This window comes from Stenella coeruleoalba (genome assembly GCF_951394435.1).
Source record: "Stenella coeruleoalba genome assembly, chromosome: 7".
Lineage (NCBI taxonomy): Eukaryota > Metazoa > Chordata > Mammalia > Artiodactyla > Delphinidae > Stenella > Stenella coeruleoalba.
This window is the reverse complement of record NC_137153.1, coordinates 103,452,899-103,471,302: the sequence shown is the minus strand read 5'-3', so window position 1 is coordinate 103,471,302 and position 18,404 is coordinate 103,452,899. Positions and strand designations below refer to the sequence as shown.

The following is an 18,404-nucleotide window of genomic DNA, read 5'->3' as shown; positions in this document are numbered from 1 at the left end:
ACATCTCCATGGTGACCCACTGCCCTCAGGCTTAGGTCTAAGCAGCTCTTAACTCACGTGGAACCACCCGAAGATTCTCGAGCATCCTCTATCCTTCCTGCTTAATGCACACCCCTCCCTCTGAAACACCCATCATTCCTTCCTTTGCCCAGCTTTAAGCCGTGCTCGCTCCTTCAGGAAGCCTTCCCGGATGACCCCTCCTCACTCTGTGCAATTTCCTCCTTGGTTATTTGTGTCCCCTCCACTCTCTCTAAGCTATTGAAGGCAGGGGCGGTGTCTCACGTCCTCTGTGTCCCCAGGCCCTCGGTCTGGAGCACTGAGACTGCTCAGTATCGGTCGCTGAACTTGAGAGTTGAGCAGGGTGATGGTCGTGGAGGCTCCTTGCCATCCTGGGCCCGGTGAGGTGGAGAGAAGTGGCTCTGCTGAGGCCTCAGGAGCCCAGCTTAGAGAGGAGCACTGCTGGGCGTCCCGGGGTAGCTGGAGATGGAAGCTCAGTGTCACCTGAGGGAGCGTTAGGCTTCCGGTGAGGCAGGAAAGGAAGAAATGAGCATCTTTGCAAAATAAGCTCCATTGAAACCGTAACCCTCTCCCCCTTCCCCCACAGCACAAAACCATTAAAAGAGAGAGAGACTTTCCCCATCCGCCTCTCATCTGCATCTTGCCACTTTCACACCTCCCTGGGATCCTGACGGGAGCAGTGGAGAGAGAACCCTTGGGTTTTGGAGGCGTTGAGAGTGTTGAGCACAGGCTGAGCTACAGGAAATCCCAGTCGAGGCCAGAGCCACACCACAGCATCCGCACTTAGTTCAGGAGAGGCCTGGACAGCCTCCAAGAAACAGACATCCTTGAAATTGATTTTCAAATGAAATCGACATTAATTTTAATGTGTAAAGTAAATTCCCAGGGAGTGGGGCAGGTCAGGAGGAACTTAAACCACAGCACAAAGGTGTCTCAGGGCACGTAGGTTTGGTGTCCTAGAGAGCAAAGTGGTTTTTCCCTCTCAGTTTGTATTTGCTCACATGGCTTTCTTCTCTGTTCTAGAACACTCTGGACCTGGAGGAGACTGGGGAGGCCGTCCAGGGCAATATGAACACCCTCTCAGACGTTTCCCTGGTAAGACCCTCTCTGGCCCTTTCATTGTGTTTTGCCCTCCCGGGTGTGCCTGAGACCCTGGGGGCTGGCTCCCTGGTGAGAGCCACAGGGAGGAGACAGAGGCCCTCAGCTGCGAGCTCTCAGCTAGTTCCGGGGGTTTTAGGCAGGGTTGTCAGGCTGTTTGACTATTTGCCGAGTTGGTGTTAACTTTTGATGTGTTATCTGAACGTTGTCATAGCAAGTACTGAAGCATGAAGTGTGTGGTGAGAGCTCCTCAAGGAGGCCCTGTGATTGCACTGGAAAAGGGAGTTAAACGTGACCTCATGCCCACACGCGCGCATCAGCAGTCTGGGTAGCGTTGCCTTGTGATCTGACCCACATAACTCTTGAATGTCCTGGGCTTTGGAGCCAGACTGCCTGGGCTCAAATCCCACCCTCTGCCACTGACTGTGTGACTTTGGGCAAGTTTCTTAACTTCTCTGTGCCTCGGTTTTCCCATCTGTAAAAATGGGGGTAATAATAGTGTACTGCCCCATAAGTTTGTGGCAAGGAGTAAATTAATTAAACTAAGTAAAGAATTTGGAACAGTGCCCACAAGGCCATCAGAGCTGTGCCAGTTTTGGATGCTGGCATAGGGAGGGGGGCATAGTGATGACAGGATCTTCCACTCACCAAGCACCTGCCGGGTCACAGGCCCCTTGCTAATGCATTACACACTCTGCTCCTCACCCCCGCCACGACTCTGCTGGGTAGGTGCAGTTTTCCCCATTGCCCAGAGGTGCACTCAGAGAGGTGCTGTGTCTTGCCCAGGGCCACACAGCACCCCAGCCCATGTCTGTCCACCTTCTACCCACTCTCTCCCATCAGTCCTGTCACACCTCCTGTCTCCAGAAGCTATGATAATCCCTTAAAAAGAAAAGCCAAAGAAAGGCCTTTTTTGTTTTCCATCTCTGCATCCTGTGTCTAATTAAGTCCCGTGCCCTGTGACAAGCCCTGGCTAATGCCAAGAACTTCAGTTCCCAAAGGTAATGATGCCATCCCCAGAGACTCCCGCCAAGATCCCGATGCTTATCAGCTGCTGAGATGCAGGGAGAAGTTTTCCACTCGGGTGTTGCATTATTCAGAGCAGCGTGGCCAAGAGCTGATAGAGCAGGGACGGAATTGCAGCCAGGGCCTGGTGCACTGGGGCGCTCAGGTCTCCCCGCTAACAGGCACGATGGGCTCTGACTCCTACTCCTGTTGGGTCTTTTGGCAGGATGATGTCAAGTCCACCTCCAAGGGACTGCCTAGCTACAAGCCACCGCCTCCCCCATCACCTTTGCCCCAAGGCCACGACCACCTGATCACCCAGACGAGGAAGCCGGGCAGAGAGGACCTCCAGCCGCCTTCCTCCGTGTCTTCCCACGCGGGCATCGTCTTCTCTGCTCCGCGGAACCGCAGCCCGCCGGCGGGCACCTCCCCCACCCCAGAGGCCTCCTCAACACAGGACTCGCCCTCCTCCCCCATCTACGCCTCCATCTCCCCGGCCAACCCCGGCTCCAAGAGGCCGCTGGACGCCCATCTGGCCCTGGTCAACCAGCACCCCATTGGCCCCTTCCCACGGGTCCAGTCACCCCCGCACCTGAAAAGCCCCCCTGCAGAGGCCACGATGGCGGGGGGCAGCCTTCCACCACCCTCCCCCTCCGGCCACCCAGACCAGACGGGCACGAACCAGCACTTTGTCATGGTGGAGGTGCACCGCCCAGACAGCGAGCCCGACGTGAATGAAGTGAGGGCGCTGCCCCAGACACGCAGTGAGTACCGCAGACCCTGGCGGGCTGGGCTCAGGGTGCTGCTGTGTCATCTTAGGGGCTCCCTGTCCCCCTACGTTGACCTGCCCATCAACACAGCCAAGGTGGGACCAGATGCTCACCCAGTGAGGGGCCTTCGAGCCCAGGCCTGCCCCCTCAGGGTCGGGGGGCCAGGGAACAGGGTCCCGAGCCCAAGCCCACACTGAGGGGCTTCGGAGGCAGAGGCGGGAATGTGAGTCCCCGCTCTGCCGTTACTGGCTGTGTGACTGTGGACCGGCTGCCATGCTTTCCCATCGGGGACTGGAGATAACACTGACAGTCCTGCCAGGTGGCTGTGAGGGTCGGGCTCCTCCTCCAGGGGCCCCAGACCTGGTCATCCTGCACTCACCTACAAGTCTCCCCAAGAAGACTGAGCCTGTGCAGGGCAGGGGTGGCTTCTGTGATCTCTGTCCCCCAGTGCCAGGCACAGAGCAGGTGCTGGGGGACAGGTGGGCATTGAAATTGCAGTCTCTGGACCCCTGGAGGTCTCCTGACCTGGGGCTGCAGGGTCAGAGTGCGGGCTCGACCTTCCAGACACCTGGGAGGCCAGCCCGAGGCCGCATGCCCTGAGCTTCCAGAGGTTGTCCAGCTGGGGAGGTGGCAGGAATGGCAGAGCTGGCTTTCCACTCGGTAGGGCTGAGCCCTCCGCAGGCCCTGGACCCCCTCCCTCCTAGTGAGTTGGGTACGTTTTGTTGGATTCTGCTGCCATCTTGTGGCGAAGGTGATGCGCGGGGCAGCCTTGGCCAGGGAAGGTGGCCAGCCAGGTCAGGGGACGTTTACTGAGCACCTGCTGTATGCGAGCAGCGGGCAGACTAGGATGCAGAATGCGGGGTCCCTGCATTCAGTAGCTCACTGACGGAAGGCAGCTAAGGGAAGAGCAGGCAGGATGCGGTGAGAGAAACCTGAGCTATCATAGATGGATCACTCTAGACCTGGCACTGAGCCGGACACACATGATAATAAAGCTAACAGGTGTACAGCACTCTCTGTGTGCCAGAAACACTGTTCTAGGGACCCTGCCGATACTAGTAACTCATCTAATCCTCCCAACAGCTCTGTGAGGCTGGACTGTTATTATCCCCGTTTTACAGACGAAGAAACTGAGACACAGAATGTCATTGTGGAGCCAGGCAATCTAGCTGCTTCACCCAACACATCGTGTCTGTTAGTCTTTATGATAACCCCATGGAATAGGCATCGCTGCTCCTGGGTTAGAACAAGAACATGGAGGCTCAGAGAGGCTGTGTAACTCGCCCAGGATTGCACAGCTGGTCAGAGAGGATTCAAACCCCACCTGCCAGACTCCAGAGTGTCTCAATCTCAGGGGCCAAGCCGTTACACACATAGTGAAGCGGCTTCGGTTTGACTGTTAAACCAGAGGGCGTGTGCCCATCACTCAGCTCAGGCCAGGTGGGGTCAGCAGGGGCACAGACCAAGCATGGCAGACCTTCCTTTTTTTTTCCCGAGAAGCCTGGAATTTAATTTTTGTGTGAAATCTCCTAATTTGAATGTGTTGGCCCTTCATTAAAAATTGACAACACTGTGAGAGTTAAAAGAAACAAAACAAAATAAAGCAAAACAAAGCCCGTATCTGGGGGCTGGGTTTGCCTCCTAAGCTCTGTTTTCATCATTATGCCAGGGGCAGTCAAAGCGGACGTCCTGGAAGTGGTGGCCTTGGGGCCAGGCCTAGTTGGAAGCGCAGGTCTCAGTAGGTGGAAGGGTGGCAGGGAGTCTCTGCCCAGAGAATCCCCAGCCTTCCAGCCTGCCGCTCAGCTCCTCCAGGAAGCCCTCACCAGCCCCAGCTGTAAACCATGCCTCCTGTCCCCACTCCCAGCAGCCTCCACACTCTCCCAGCTCTCGGACAGCGGGCAGACCCTGAGCGAGGACAGTGGCGTGGACGCCGGCGAGGCAGAAGCCAGCGCCCCGGGCCGAGGCAGACAGGTGGTGTCCGCCAAGAGCAGGAGTAGCAAGGAGACGCCTCGGAACGAGAGGACCACCGAGGGGGCCGCCAAACCGGTGAGCGAGGAGCCGGGGGTGCAGAGGGGGAGGGGGAGGCCGGCCCCAGGTGAAGAACAGGACGTCCTGAGCAGGGTTCAACTTGACTAGTAACCACAGGGGAGGTAGTGAGCCCCCCGTCACTGGAGGGGGGGTGTGGGTGTCTGGAAAGACCGCTGTATTCAGTCTGAAGGCCCTCCCTTGGCCACTGACACAGACAAGCCAGGTGCTCAGGGTGGGTCTCAAGGATCTTCAAGCTCAGTTCTGACACGATGTGGTGGCGAGGCAGTCAGGCTGCGTTCAGATCCTGGTGTCACCCCCAGGCAGCCTTGGGCCCGCCCCTTAAGCTCCCGAGCCTCAGAATTAGAGAGCTGAGAACCCCAAGTGCTGTGCTTAGTGCTAACACACCGCAGGCTGCCCACACGGGGCTGGAGTCTGCACCCTGCTGACCCAGAGGCCTGTCACGGCTGGTGCAGCCCCCAGGCCAGGCCTGTCCACCCAGGAGGCCTGTCACTGGTTTCCTTTCTCACACCTTCAGCCCGGACTCCTGGAGCCCACCTCCACCCTGGTCCGCGTGAAGAAAAGTGCAGCCACCCTGGGCATCGCCATCGAGGGCGGCGCCAACACCCGCCAGCCCCTGCCTAGGATCGTCACGATTCAGGTACGTCCCCACGGACCTGCCTGACCGTGTCTCCCTACCCCTGAAGGTCCCCCTCTCAGCATCCCAGGGGTTTGCCCAGAGATGACCCAGTACCCAAGGGCAGACCCAGGCTCATACCGCCTTGGCTCTCGCTGAGCCACAGTTTTCCTAATCAGGGCAGTGGACACCAGATTGTGGCTACCTGGTTGGCGGTGGCAGGCCTACCCTGGTGGGTGGTCAAGGCCAGGCTGGCCTAGCCCTCAGGCACCCCATGTGCTCATGCCCTGTGTCTCACTCCTGCAGCGAGGCGGCTCAGCCCACAACTGCGGGCAGCTCAAGGTGGGCCACGTGATCCTGGAAGTGAACGGGGTGACGCTTCGGGGCAAGGAGCACCGCGAGGCCGCGCGCATCATCGCAGAGGCCTTCAAGAGCAAGGAGCGTGACTACATCGACTTCCTGGTCACCGAGTTCAATGTGATGCTCTAGGGGCCAAGGCCCGAGGGCCTCCCACCGCTGCCCAGCCCCTGGCCCTGGTCCTTCCTCCCTCCTGGCACTACTGAGCTCCTTCAGGGGCCGGGGCTGCATGGCCAGGGTAGCAGGAAGACATCCCTCCACTCCTTCCTGGCCCACTGGACCAGAACCGGGAAAAAACAGCTGGGCAAGGCAAACAGAAGGTCAGGTCGGGGTCTGGTGCAATGCCCAGTACACAGTAAGCACTCAGTATAAGCATGAGACCTCAGGAAGGGAAGAAACTAAGGGGAAGGGCAGAGCGCCTGTGTCTTCACCTGAGGCTTCCCAGGGCCTGGAACTCTGGGTTGCGTGGAGGCCCTGCTGCTCCCCGGCCAGCTAGGACCTGGCCCATCCCCAGATGCCCGAGCTTTTGTCTGGAGTGAAGTGACGTGAGAATTCGTAGACACAGCCCCCAGCCAGGGCAGCATCTTGCAGGACCTTCAGTGCCACAAATAAGTATCGAGCACCCCCCATTCACACCCCGTTCCTCCTAGCTCCTCATTCTCCATAGTATTTATTATTTATTTCCATCCCACACCCCTGGGTACCCCGGGACCCCAGCTTCCCACCACACCCCTAGCCTATCCCAGAGGCCTTGCAGGTGACCAGCGTCGTCAGTGTATTTATATACAGAGCTTATGACTTTAATTTTTCAATAAAGAGATCTGAACAAGATTAGGACCCAGCGTGCTATGTGGCCTGCCTGTGTGGCTGGCGTTTTGAGTGCTTGACGTGGAGGGGGGATGGTAGGACAGATGGAGTCACCCAGAATATCACATTTTCCCCGCCCCCCTCGGCTCAATCTGGGTCACACAGCGGGGACGCAGGGGCGCTGGAGCCACAGCCACAGCTTTGGAACACCGTCCTTGAAGGTGATTTACAGGTATTTTTAGCTCAAAACGCACAGGTATATGTAGTTGTTCAACTGTAACGCTGTACCCCTGAAACTTCCATAGTAATATCTTAAGCGCACATTTATGTTATGAGGCAGAATGCACCATGTGCATGAATGTTTTAAAACACAGAGAGGTGGCCTATCTCAGGGCGGGTCCCAGAAACTGACTCTGAGATGAGGATGTGTGTGCAGGTGATTCATTAAGGAAGTGTGGTGGAGAGTCCAGTATAGCAATGGGGGACTCAGAAGGGAAGGAAAGGAAGCCCAGCAGGATGTGATTACAGGCAAAGTCCTGGGAGGACAGTGGCAGCCTGATCCCACGGGGGACACTGGAGTGTAAGCTTGGTCTAGAGTTGTCCCCACTCAGGGCAAGGGGACAGGGCTTTCAAGTTGTCAGTCTTTGGACAAGGTCTGGGGGGAGAGGGGGGAGGCGGTGAATTCCCAATCACTTCCCACCCTCTATCTGTGCAGACCACGCTGGTCCAGGAGCCAAGGGCAGTGGGTGTAAGAAGCAAAAACCCATGGAGGGAGCGGGGAGGGGAGGGGGCCAAAAAATGGTCTGCTACACTGCCCCGCTGCCAGCCCCAGTGCCCATTTCCTTCACCCCAGTCTTACTGTGGCGCAAGAACACTTAGAGAAGGCTTTGTCCAGCCCTGTGTCCAGGGGTCTGCCAGAAGTGGGCTGGGGGCAGTCGATTCCCCAGACTTGTAACACATCTGGCTCTTAGCTGCTCCTGTCCCCTCCCCAGCTTAAGGAGACCACCTGAGGCCAGAGCCCTGGATTCCGCTGGACCTCTGAAGCAGCCAGTCTCCCCCAAAGCCCCAGCCCCTCCCGTGGGATTCTGTATGCTCCTCTCCAGCCCTAGTACCCCTGCAGGGAATAACCCTCATCCGGCTGCAAGAGGGCTTTGTCAGGCCCCAGATCTCCTGGCATCAGACTCCAACTCCTGTGCGGTCACGGGCAGGTGATTTCACCTTTCTAAACCCTAGTTCCCAATGTAGAAAATGGGTGTGGTTGGCTGAGTAATGGCTCCCAAAGATATCCAGATTCCTGTTGCGTGTGAGTGTTACCTAGATGGCAAAGGGAGATGTGATCAAGGCATTTAGACGGGGAGGTTATCCTGGATTATCTGGGTGGGCCCGATGTAATCACAAGGGTCCTTATCAGAGGAAGGCAGAGGGAGATTTGGCGCAGCAGAGGAAAAGGTGTTGTGATGATGGAAGCAGAGGTTGGAGGGATGCAGTTCAAAGATGGAGGAAGGGACCATGAGCCCAGGAATACAGGTGCCATTTATAAAGAAGCTGAAAAAGGCAAGGAAATGGATTCTCCCCGAGCCTGCGGATGGAACCTGCCCTGCCAACACCTCGACTTGAGCAAGGTGAAACTGATTTGGGGCTTCAGACTTCTCTTTGTAAGAACAAATTAGTGTTGTTTTAAACCATGAACTGGTGGTGGCAATCTGTTACAGTAGCCACAGGAAATAAATACAATGGGGATACTGCTACTTGCTTCTGGTGGAGGCTGGGATGCTGTGTGTGGGCCCAGACTCCAGGCTTGGAGTCAGCCCCAGGGAGACGATTGCAGTTGGGATGCTGGTGAACAAAGGAGCCATCTGACCTCATAAACACCACAGCTTTTCCAGGCCCAAGTCCTTGTGCATCTGTTCTGAATCAAGAGGTCTTCGTCTATTACTGACTTGCTGTGTGAATTTCAGGCCAGTTACTGGCCTGCCCTATGAACTCGTGACTTCCGGTGTCTTATACCAGCCATCTCCCCACTCCATCCAACCCCAGGGGTCAGGGAGCTCCCGGCAGCTGCTGCCCACCGTTCTAAGTTTGTCCTCTGAAAAAAGGACAAGAATGAGTTTCTGGAACTGTTGGTTCTGAAATTCCTGGGTCTGACTCCGGGGCTGTAGGCCATTGGGTATGAGGGTTCCCCTCCCAGTAGAACTTTAAGCTTAAAAAAATTCCTTTGCAAGTGGGCTTAGAAAGGCCAAGTTACTTGCCCCAAGTTGCATACCTTATGAATGATAGTGGACAAATTTGGACCCACAGCTACCTGAGGTTCACAACATGAAGCCCCAAGATAAGCATGTGTCCTGTCCTGTTGCCTTTGAAGGGACCTAAAACAATGCCCTAAGGCAGCTTGGTTATTGGGAGAGGGAGGGGCCAGAGGTCCACCTGGCCACAACATCTTTACTCATAATGCCTGAGCTGGGGGCAGGCAGAAGGTATGACTAGACAGTTTCAGGGTCTGCGGCTAGATGGAGAAGACGGAAGAGGGCAAGTTTTTGGTTTGCAACAGGGCCTGCCCAAGCAAGTGCTGAGTTGGCCTTCAAATCACTTGGCACCCTCTCTGCTTGGAAGAAAGCAGGGTGAGGGATGGAGTAGACCACTGTGAGGATCGTAAGGACAGAGAACAAGGCACACCTCAAAGAGTCCATACCTCAGAGTCTGACATTTGGACTCAAATTCTACATCCACTACTTCCTGGCTGTGTGATCTTGGGCAAGTCACTTAACTTCTCTGAACCTCAGATTTCTCATCTTTTTTTTTTTATCACCGTATTTATCTATTTTTATTTTTTTTTAATTGAAGTATAGTTGATTTACAATGTTGGGTTAGTTTCAGGTATACAGCAAAGTGCTTCAGTTATGTAAACATATATATATACTCTTTTTCAGATTCTTTTTTATTACAAGATTGAATATAGTTCCCTGTGCTATACAGTAGGTCCTTGTTGTTTATTTTATAGATAGTGGTGTGTATCTGTTACTCCCAAACTCCTAATTTATCCCTGCCCCCCCTTTCCTCTTTGGTAACCATAAGTTTGTTTTCAATGTCTATGAAATGTCTATTTCTGTTTTGTAAATAAGTTCATTTGTATCATTTTTTGTAATTGGAGTAAAATTGCTTTACAATGTTGTGTTAGTTTCTGCTGTACAATGAAGTGAATCAGCTATATGTGTACATATATCCCCTCCCTCTTGGACCTCTTTCCCCCACTTCCCCCCAATCTAGGTCATCACAGAGCACCAAACTGAGCTCCCTGTGCTATACAGCAAGTTCCCACTAGCTATCTGTTTTACACACAGTAGTGTTTATGTCAAACCTAATCTCCCAGTTCGTCCCACCCTCCCCTTCCCCCCCACGAGTCCACATGTCCGTTCTCTATGTCTATGTCTCTATTCCTGCCCTACAAATAGGTTCATCTGTACCATTTTTCTAGATTCCACATATATGTGTTAATATACGATATTTATTTTTCTCTTTCTGGTTTACTTCACTCTGTATGACAGACTCTAGGTCCATCCACATCTCTACAAATGACCCAATTTCGTTCCTTTTTGCAAATGAAGCAACGGACAAAGGATTAATCTCCAACATATACAAGCAGCTCATGGAGCTCAATATCAAAAAAACAACCCATTAAAAAAAATGGGGGGCTTCCCTGGTGGCACAGTGGTTGAGAGTCCGCCTGCCGATGCAGGGGACACAGGTTCGTGCCCTGGTCTGGGAAGATCCCACATGCCGCGGAGCGGCTGGGCCCGTGAGCCATGGCCGCTGAGCCTGCACGTCTGGAGCCTGTGCTCTGCGACGGGAGAGGCCACAGCAGTGAGAGGCCCGCGTACTGCAAAAAAAAAAAAAAAAAATGGGGGGAAGACCTAAATAGACATTTCACCAAAGAGGACATACAGATGGCCAAGAGGCACATGAAAAGATGCCCAGCATCACTAATTATTAGAGAAATGCAAAACAAAACTACAGCGAGGTATCACCTCACACTGGTCAGAATGGCCATCATCAAAAATCTACAGACAGGGCTTCCCTGGTGGCACAGTGGTTAAGAACCTGCCTACCAATGCAAGGGACACGGGTTCAAGCCCTGGCCAGGGAAGATCCCACATGCCGCAGAGCTACTGAGCCCACGTGCCACAACTACTGAAGCCCGCGCACCTAGAGCCCGTGCTCTGCAACAAGCAGAGAAGCCACAACAATGAGAAGCCTGTGCACCGCAAGGAAGAGTAGCCCCCGCTCACTGCACACAGCAGTGAGCCTGCACAGCAGAGAAAGCCTGCACACAGCAACGAAGACCCAACGCAGCCAAAAACAAGAACAAATAAATAAATAAATATATTTAAAAAAATCTACAAACAATAAACGCTGGAGAGTGTGTGGGTGTGTAGGGACCCAGTGGCAACCTGGGGAACTGGGAAGAGCTTTCTGCCACGAGGAAAGAGAACTGGGCTGCAACACAGCTGGATGCCAGACCTTGGGCAAGTCACTTCCTGTCTTTGGGCCTATTCCACCCCCTCCCTTCTGTGAAATAGGATTGGTCCAGGAGCCCTTTAAATTAGTGTCATTGATTTATTTCTTATAGGCCTGGTGCTATTTATTTACTCCCCTCAGCAATCCTGTGAGGTCAGAGTTAAGAATCCCATTTACCTGAAGTTCAGTGGCAGCCACTGGCAGAACTAGGGCGAGAGCCTAGGCCAGTCTGACGCCTTACACTGCCACCCTTCACGGTGCGCTTTCACTGAACAATGGTTTATTTCTGTGCTGTTCTCACTGCAGGACCTAGGGCAAGTTCTCATCTCTCTCCAGGCCTGCGTTTGCCCACTTTTCTAATGATGGTTTTGAGTAGAATACACTTGGCGGGTAGTGATAATACCCACTTACCTTTTACGAGAGGATAGAGCATAGTAAGAGTTTACAACAGTGCCTGACATGTAAGTGCTCCAGAAAAGTTTATTACTACTGTTATGAAGCAGTAGTTTCGGCTATCAAAGTTTATGGTTTCTCCCTCACTGTGGCTCTGTGCGACCCTGCACAAATGTCGTAACTCCAGGCCTCCCGTCTGCCACTGGGCGCGTTCCAGAAGGACACGCAATCTCCCAGATTTGAGATTTTCAGTCCTGGAGCCTGGATCTACGTCCGAACCCCTGGGGGCGGGACGTGGGCTGTCGCCTTTCTGCGATTGGTGGAGCTTCCAGAGGCCCCGCCTCCCAGGGCCTCGCCCTGGCCGTCACAGGCCGGCCTCCGGGATTATGCAAAATATCGCCGCCCCGCCCCGCGCCCGGATTGGAGGCCTTTGTTTGCCGCTCAACTCCGGGAAACCACCCGCGCGCCGTGGCGGCCAGCAGGTGAGATGCGGGGAGGGGTTCGCGGTGGGTCAGGGGCGGGTCCTGGCCCCTCGCAGGGTCTCAGTTTCTCTGTCGGCGGAATGGGGAGGGAGAGTGGACAGCATGGGTGGGCTCCGATCCACAGGGACTGCGCAGCTTTCGGCCTCTCCCACGTGGAAACCCCTGAGCACGGGAAGGAGACGGATCGCCGCCCCGGGAATAGGAGGGAGCCCTGGACGGGCTATCAGGGTCCGAGTCCAAACGCTGCCGGCCTATGGGTTGCGCAGTCTCTACTCTCTGGCCTCAGTTTCCACCTCCACGCAATGGGGGAGTTGGCTGTCTCTCTCTCTCTCTCTCTCTCTCTCTCTCTCTCCAGCTGGGGCTGGTCACCGGGAGGGGAGGGGTCCCGAGGGAATCCGGAGGTGATCCTTGGCTGGGCCTCGGGCTGTGTTTGGGTTGGAGGTGTGGCCCGGGTAGCTGTGGTTACAGGGGAGGTGGCACTTCTCTGTCGTGGGATTTGTGTGATATTCGCTCACCCGGCAACAACCTGCGTAGCCTGACAACTCGGAGCCGTGAGCCCTCCCCGGACGCCTAACGCAAGTTTCTTTTCATCTTTTTGGCAGGGGTACGGAGGTAGAGCAAGGGCCAGCATGAGGGTGGGCAGCTCCGACAGTGGTAGGAACTGGAACGAACTGCAGGAATAAGGCCAGCCTTTCTTGGTACGAAGATGGGGAGACTAAGGCCCAAAGAGGTTCTGAGACTTGCCCAGGGGCGCGCAGCGGGGCGGCCGCCGAGCTGGCCTCTCCCCTGTGTGATGGGTCTGGCACAGGCAGAGCCAGAGCCTTCTTGCTGCGTGACTTTGGACAAGACTCTTCCCTGTTCCTTTCCCTGGCTTTTGTTGAAAGAAATGACAGGTTGGAGCGGATCATTACCTACGTTTGGAAAGCTTCTGCTTCTCAGTAAAAGTTGGAAAGGAAAATTGCTGATAACAAACCTGGGCTGTTTTGGAGCTGAGAAGAGAAGCTGAGATTGGCTGCAGTGAAAAGAGACATTGTTTCTGCCCTCTAGAACAGAAGGAGAGGAAATGACTGAAACTGAAGCATGAAGGACTGAGGTTAGATACGTATAGGGACTTCCACAGAGAAATTTCGAGGCACCTCCTTTGGAGTTGGTGGGTTTTATTGTTTGGCTGTTGGTTTTGTCTTGTCAAGAAACAGAATTTCTACGTATCCATTTGATGGGGCCTAAGTCTGGCTTACTTACCAATAGGGGATGGACCCCATGGTCTTTGGAGGATTATTTGGGTTTGTTCCCAAGGGCGGTCTCAGTTCTTCAGAAAGAGGGAGAAGGTGCCCATGTGAGGACTTTAGGCAAAGACCCAAAGTCCAGTGGTTTGCATTTGAAACATGTGATTTGGGTTGTTTCTTGCAAGGGGGTTTCATCAGCTCTCATCAGCCTGCAGAGTCCGCCAGAAGTGCCAGGGTTTCCAGAGAGACTGGGAATGGTCCCGGCACTGTGGCTGTCATGCTGAGAGGGTGTTTTGGAAACTGGTGCACACGAAGGACATTTCAATTTACCCCCATGAAATGGAGAAGAAAGACTATTTTTTAAGCATCCTGCTGAGTCACCAGCTGAATTTCGAGTCCTTTTTATGTTTCCTCGGTCCAGGAGGTGGGACAGATCTGGAGGCTGAGAGTTAGAAGAACTTGGATTGAATCCTCAGCCTGGCTTCAGTTCTGAGTGCCTCAGTTTTCCCCTCTGTACAATGGGAATGGTAATGCCACTTTAAGGCTCAAGTGAGGTGGCATCATAGAAAGTTTTGAGGCTACATTTTAAGTTTGGAGATGAGGAAACTGAGGCCCACAGAAAGGAAGGCATAACAACAATAATACCGTTGATAATAATAGCTAATGGTTATGGAATGCTATATTCCAGCCACTATGCCAGGGGTTTTACTGCATCGAGTGAGGTCTGGGAGGGCAGGAGCTCTTGTCCATCTTGTCCCCAGTCACCCTCCCCGTGCCTAGTACAGAGCCCTACACATAGTAGGTAGTCAGTACATTGTTGTTGATCACCTAGTATTCACATCATTGCCATAAGATGGGTGCTATTGTTGTTTTCATTTTACAAATGAGAAACTTGAGATTCAGAGAGGTTAAGTCACTCATCTGAGGTCACACAGCTCTTCACTGGGATTAGTCGGTTATTACTTTGGGATTTGCAGGGGTGTGTCATCTGGTGAGAGCTGATTGTGTGCATCTCTTCCCAAGGCTGTGTTCAGTGATATTGGTAGCTTGAAACTACCAATAAGGGTAGTTTACATTATAGAAATTAGTAAATGCCACATTCAGAGCTTTTTCTTTTTCTTCCTTTCTCCCTTCCTACCTTCCTTCCTTCCTTTCTTTGTCTCCCTCTCTCTCTCTTTCTTTCTCTCTTTCTTTTTTCTAATAAGAGAGCTGCATGTGAAGGGTGTTGGCTGATGGAAGACGAGCCTTGCTCTGCATGGCAGCCAGAAGTTGGAGGGTTCCTGGTGGTACAGGAAGACCAAAGGGAGCCAGGCCAAAAGGCCTGCACCCCACTACAGCTCCCCTGAAGTGTGGGATTTTGGAAGGAAAATTTTATGAGATGAGGCTCCTAGTCTGTGGTGTGAGTTGTGTAATGCAGCAGCTCTCTGACTTGCGAACAGGTTGTTGAATTCCAGGCCAAAATGTCTAGCCTTTAACGTGAAAGTGACGGCAGCCCAATGTGATGGTCTTTAAGCAGGGAAAGGCTTGGTCAGAATGATGCTCTAAGGTTTATCCAGCAGCATGTCCTGAAGGGACTGGAGGATGAGTTGGGGGCATGGTGGCCGGGAAGAGGCCCCGGTTGATCAGGGGAGCCAGGAGGAGACTAACAGCACCCCTGATTTTCTGAGCACCTCCTGTGTGCTAAGACTGGTAAACACTATCCCATTACTTTACAAGCGTGTCCCTGAGGACAGTGTTACCCTCAGTCTGTAGATGAGGATATAGAACATATGTTAGGAAACATATCTAAGGTCAGAACCACCAGATTTGGACCCAGGCCTCTCTGCCCCCAAACCCTCACATTTTTGCTTCCTCAGTCCCTCCTCCATTCCAGCCTACAGTCCCATATTGGCTCTGATCTTCCTTGCCAAGTGTCAGCCAAACTCCAGCTCGGCTGCAGAGAGAGACCCCCTGCTCTCAGCGGTGGTCTTGTACCAGCCCCCTGGATCCTTGCCAGCATTCCTCCCACCCCCTACTCCAAGCTGAGCCTATTGTGGGGGAGGGGCCAGTGAGCAAAGCCAGAGTTGGATGCCCAGCTGTGAGTCTTCTCAGTCTTGGGACCACAGCCAAGGACCAAGGACCAGGAGGGACCTCAGGGTTCAGGAGGCTGCACTCAGCCCCCCACCCCCCAATCAGGGATTCATTCCAAGGGTAATGCTTTACTTGTGGGTGCAGATCCAGCTCTGCCCCTAATGTGCTGTGTGACTTTGGGCAAATTGTGTAATGTCTCTGCGCCTTTTCTCATCTGTTAAATGCCCGATTATGAGGCTCCAATCAGATAACACATGCCGTGTCCCAAGATGTTAAGAGTGGCTAAGGCAGGGATTGCTTCCTTTCCTTTTTTGTGATCTTCACATAATCCTACATGTTGTATAATGGCTATATGTGCCGTGTGAAAAAACACATGGTGTCAGAGTCTAAAAAGAGGAAGAGAGAAGTTGTGGGATGGGGATACGGAATGTCACAGAATGTCAGAGCTGCCAAGGCCCTCAAAGAGCCCAGCCACTCTTCCCAGCTTTCATAGGCGGGAAACCGAGGAGGGCCAGGCCCAAGGTCTCATCAGAACGAAGCCCTGCACAGGCGTGCAGCAGTGGCTTTTGTTCGTCTTGCTTCGTTCTTTCAAGATAGTAAATGTTCATTTTCCTCTTATTTTTAAAACAACTGTTATTTTTAGAAAACACACATAAGGAAAAAGAGTAAACTTGCCTTAGTTTTCTACCTCATAATAATTATTGTAAACATTTTGGAGGAACTCTCTCTCTTTTTTCCTTCCGCTTTCCCTTCTCTTCCTCCACATTTTACTGTGTTTTTCTTTAACGGACTCACACTAGATACACATTATTTTATAACTGGCTTGTTCACTTAACATATCACAATTTTTTATATCACTTTGTTGTCTTCTACAGTATGACTGTTAATCACTGCATTAATATTCCTTTGAGAGGAAATATCATCATTTATTTTAATGATCCTCTGTTATTGGACATTGAGGTTGTTTCCAACTTTTCCACCTACTGTAAGATTCAGTCGCAAAGTGATTAAGATTGTAGTGTCTGGTTTCAGACAGCCTGATGCAAACCCAGCTTACTCTCCTGTGAAATGGGCATAATAATTCCTGCCTCCTTGGATTGGTATGAGGATTAAATAATGAGTTTCTCATCTATAGAAGGGCCTTTACAGAATAGGCGCGCAATAAAGTTTCGCTGTTAGCAACGCGTTCCCGTCACATGCACGTTTTTTTCGATTCTTTCCATGGAACATAAATTTGAGAGTGTGGGTGCGTATGTGTGCGAGTGTGTGAGCATGAGTGTATTTTCCTCAATATGACCACACCCTCCTCATAACCCATGTTTCAGTTGGCTGAGGAAGGCCTGTTTCCTCCCCTCCTTAATGATTCAAGGTGGAGACACAGTTTCTAGCTGGGTCAGTGACCCCCAGACCTGGTTTGGGGGCCGCAGGGAGGAGAATCACTGGGATATGGCAGCATTTCTCTCCACTTGGTTGGGAGGGCTGGCCATCCCCTTTTGTGTAAAGGACTCAAAGCTTGAGCTGTGGTTGATATTAGGAGAGCCAGGAAAATTAAACTCAGTCCTTCAGGGAGCAGACCATATGGGCGTTTCATGAACATGGCCAAAGTCATTTATTCATGAGCTCTGTGCCAATTGGGCACTGGCCAGGGCTTTAGGTACATAGCCTCATTGCCCAAGGATCCTGTAAAGCCCCATTTTACAGATGAGGAATCTGGAGTACAGAGAGGTTAAGCGACTTGCCTAAGGCCACACAGCTTTCAAGAGAGAACCTGGAGGCCTCTGATTATTCACAAAGCCCATGTACCCTGAACACCTGCTCCCCGCAGCCTCCCATCAGCACAGTGTTTCTGCCTGTGTGGGCAAGTGGAATCAAGATCCCAGGAGATTTTATGCTAGAAGGTCACTTCTGATAACCTCAGAGAGAATCTCATTAAGCCTCAAGGCTCCAAAGCTACGAGAGGGAAAAGCTTTTGTCCAGCATCACTCAGGCTGGAACTTGGGTCTCCACTTCCCAAGCCAGGCTTCCGTAGGTTCTTCTGGGTTCACTCCTGAAATCCTCCCCTGTTTCCTCACCCCCACATCCCCGTGGATTTTAACTATGGGGGTAAATTCAGCAACCTGGGCAGGAAGGAATGGGTGACCTTGGGATGGGTTTTCATTTCTTCCCCAGGGAAGGGAGATATCAGGAGCTCAAGGAGGGGCAGAGGGTAAAATAACAGCCTTCAGCCCCCATGAATCCTGAAGTCGCCAGCCCCTGGTTTCCCCCAGGATGGCTGAGAAGCCTGGTGGCTCCACTGTACCCCCTGGACCTCAGGACATCATGTGAAGGAGTGACTGTCCAGGGCTCATCACATCAACAAGCAATGCCCATCCCAGTCCTGGCCCGGGAAGACTTTAAGAAAGAGATTCACCTTCCCCACTTAGGAGGGGCTTAAGAATGACAGTGGAGGGAGGGAGCAGGGAGGGTGGGCAGTGGGAAAGTGGGTGAGAAATGGCCACCGCGGTGTTAGGGCATCATGACCCAGGGGCTGGGGGAACAAATGGCCGAGGGCTTACTGGGCTCCTGTGGTGAGGACTGGCTGGCTTGTGCAGCCGCGGCGCTCCAGGCATGCTTCTGATGGAAGTACTCAAGCCCTGGCAGTAGGGGCCAAGGTGTTTTGTTTGCTCTTTTGTTGCTCCCGGGTGACCAGGAACTAATCTCTTCCCCATCTGTGGGCCTCAGTTTGCTGACCCATACAATGGAATCATACCCCTGTCCTGCCTGCTTCCCAAAGTGATTCTCAAGCATCTAGTGCTGTGAAGGATGAGAAAGCACTTTAGAAAACTGAAAGGCTCTGTGAGGAGCCAGAGTCTCCTTATGAAGTCAGAACATTGGCTTAGTGAATTGCAATTTGTTGGTAATAAACTCCACTCCTGATTTTCTGGTGCCCAGTTTATTAATAATCTCCATGCATGGTCGTTAAAAGACTCGGGTCTTTTTGTGTCTGAATGTACAGCAGCACTCA

The 18,404-nt window shown here is 52.8% G+C and overlaps 1 protein-coding gene across 5 annotated transcripts in view; it reads left to right on the top strand.

The window, feature by feature from the left end:
• WHRN (whirlin) overlaps nt 1-6,699 on the top strand; it is an 88,515-nt gene extending 81,816 nt beyond the window's left edge. For 3 of the 5 annotated variants that reach the window (XM_079927193.1, XM_079927191.1, XM_079927199.1), the window contains 5 exons: nt 1,042-1,113; nt 2,348-2,885; nt 4,756-4,937; nt 5,455-5,577; nt 5,860-6,699. In XM_079927193.1, the coding sequence (XP_079783319.1) occupies nt 1,042-1,113; nt 2,348-2,885; nt 4,756-4,937; nt 5,455-5,577; nt 5,860-6,042 (1,098 nt within the window). In that variant the 3' untranslated portion in view covers nt 6,043-6,699. The remainder of the gene's footprint in view (nt 1-1,041; nt 1,114-2,347; nt 2,886-4,755; nt 4,938-5,454; nt 5,578-5,859) is intronic. The other 2 variants (XM_079927194.1, XM_079927192.1) reach the window with 1 other exon arrangement.
• Nucleotides 6,700-18,404: the final 11,705 nt, after the last annotated feature.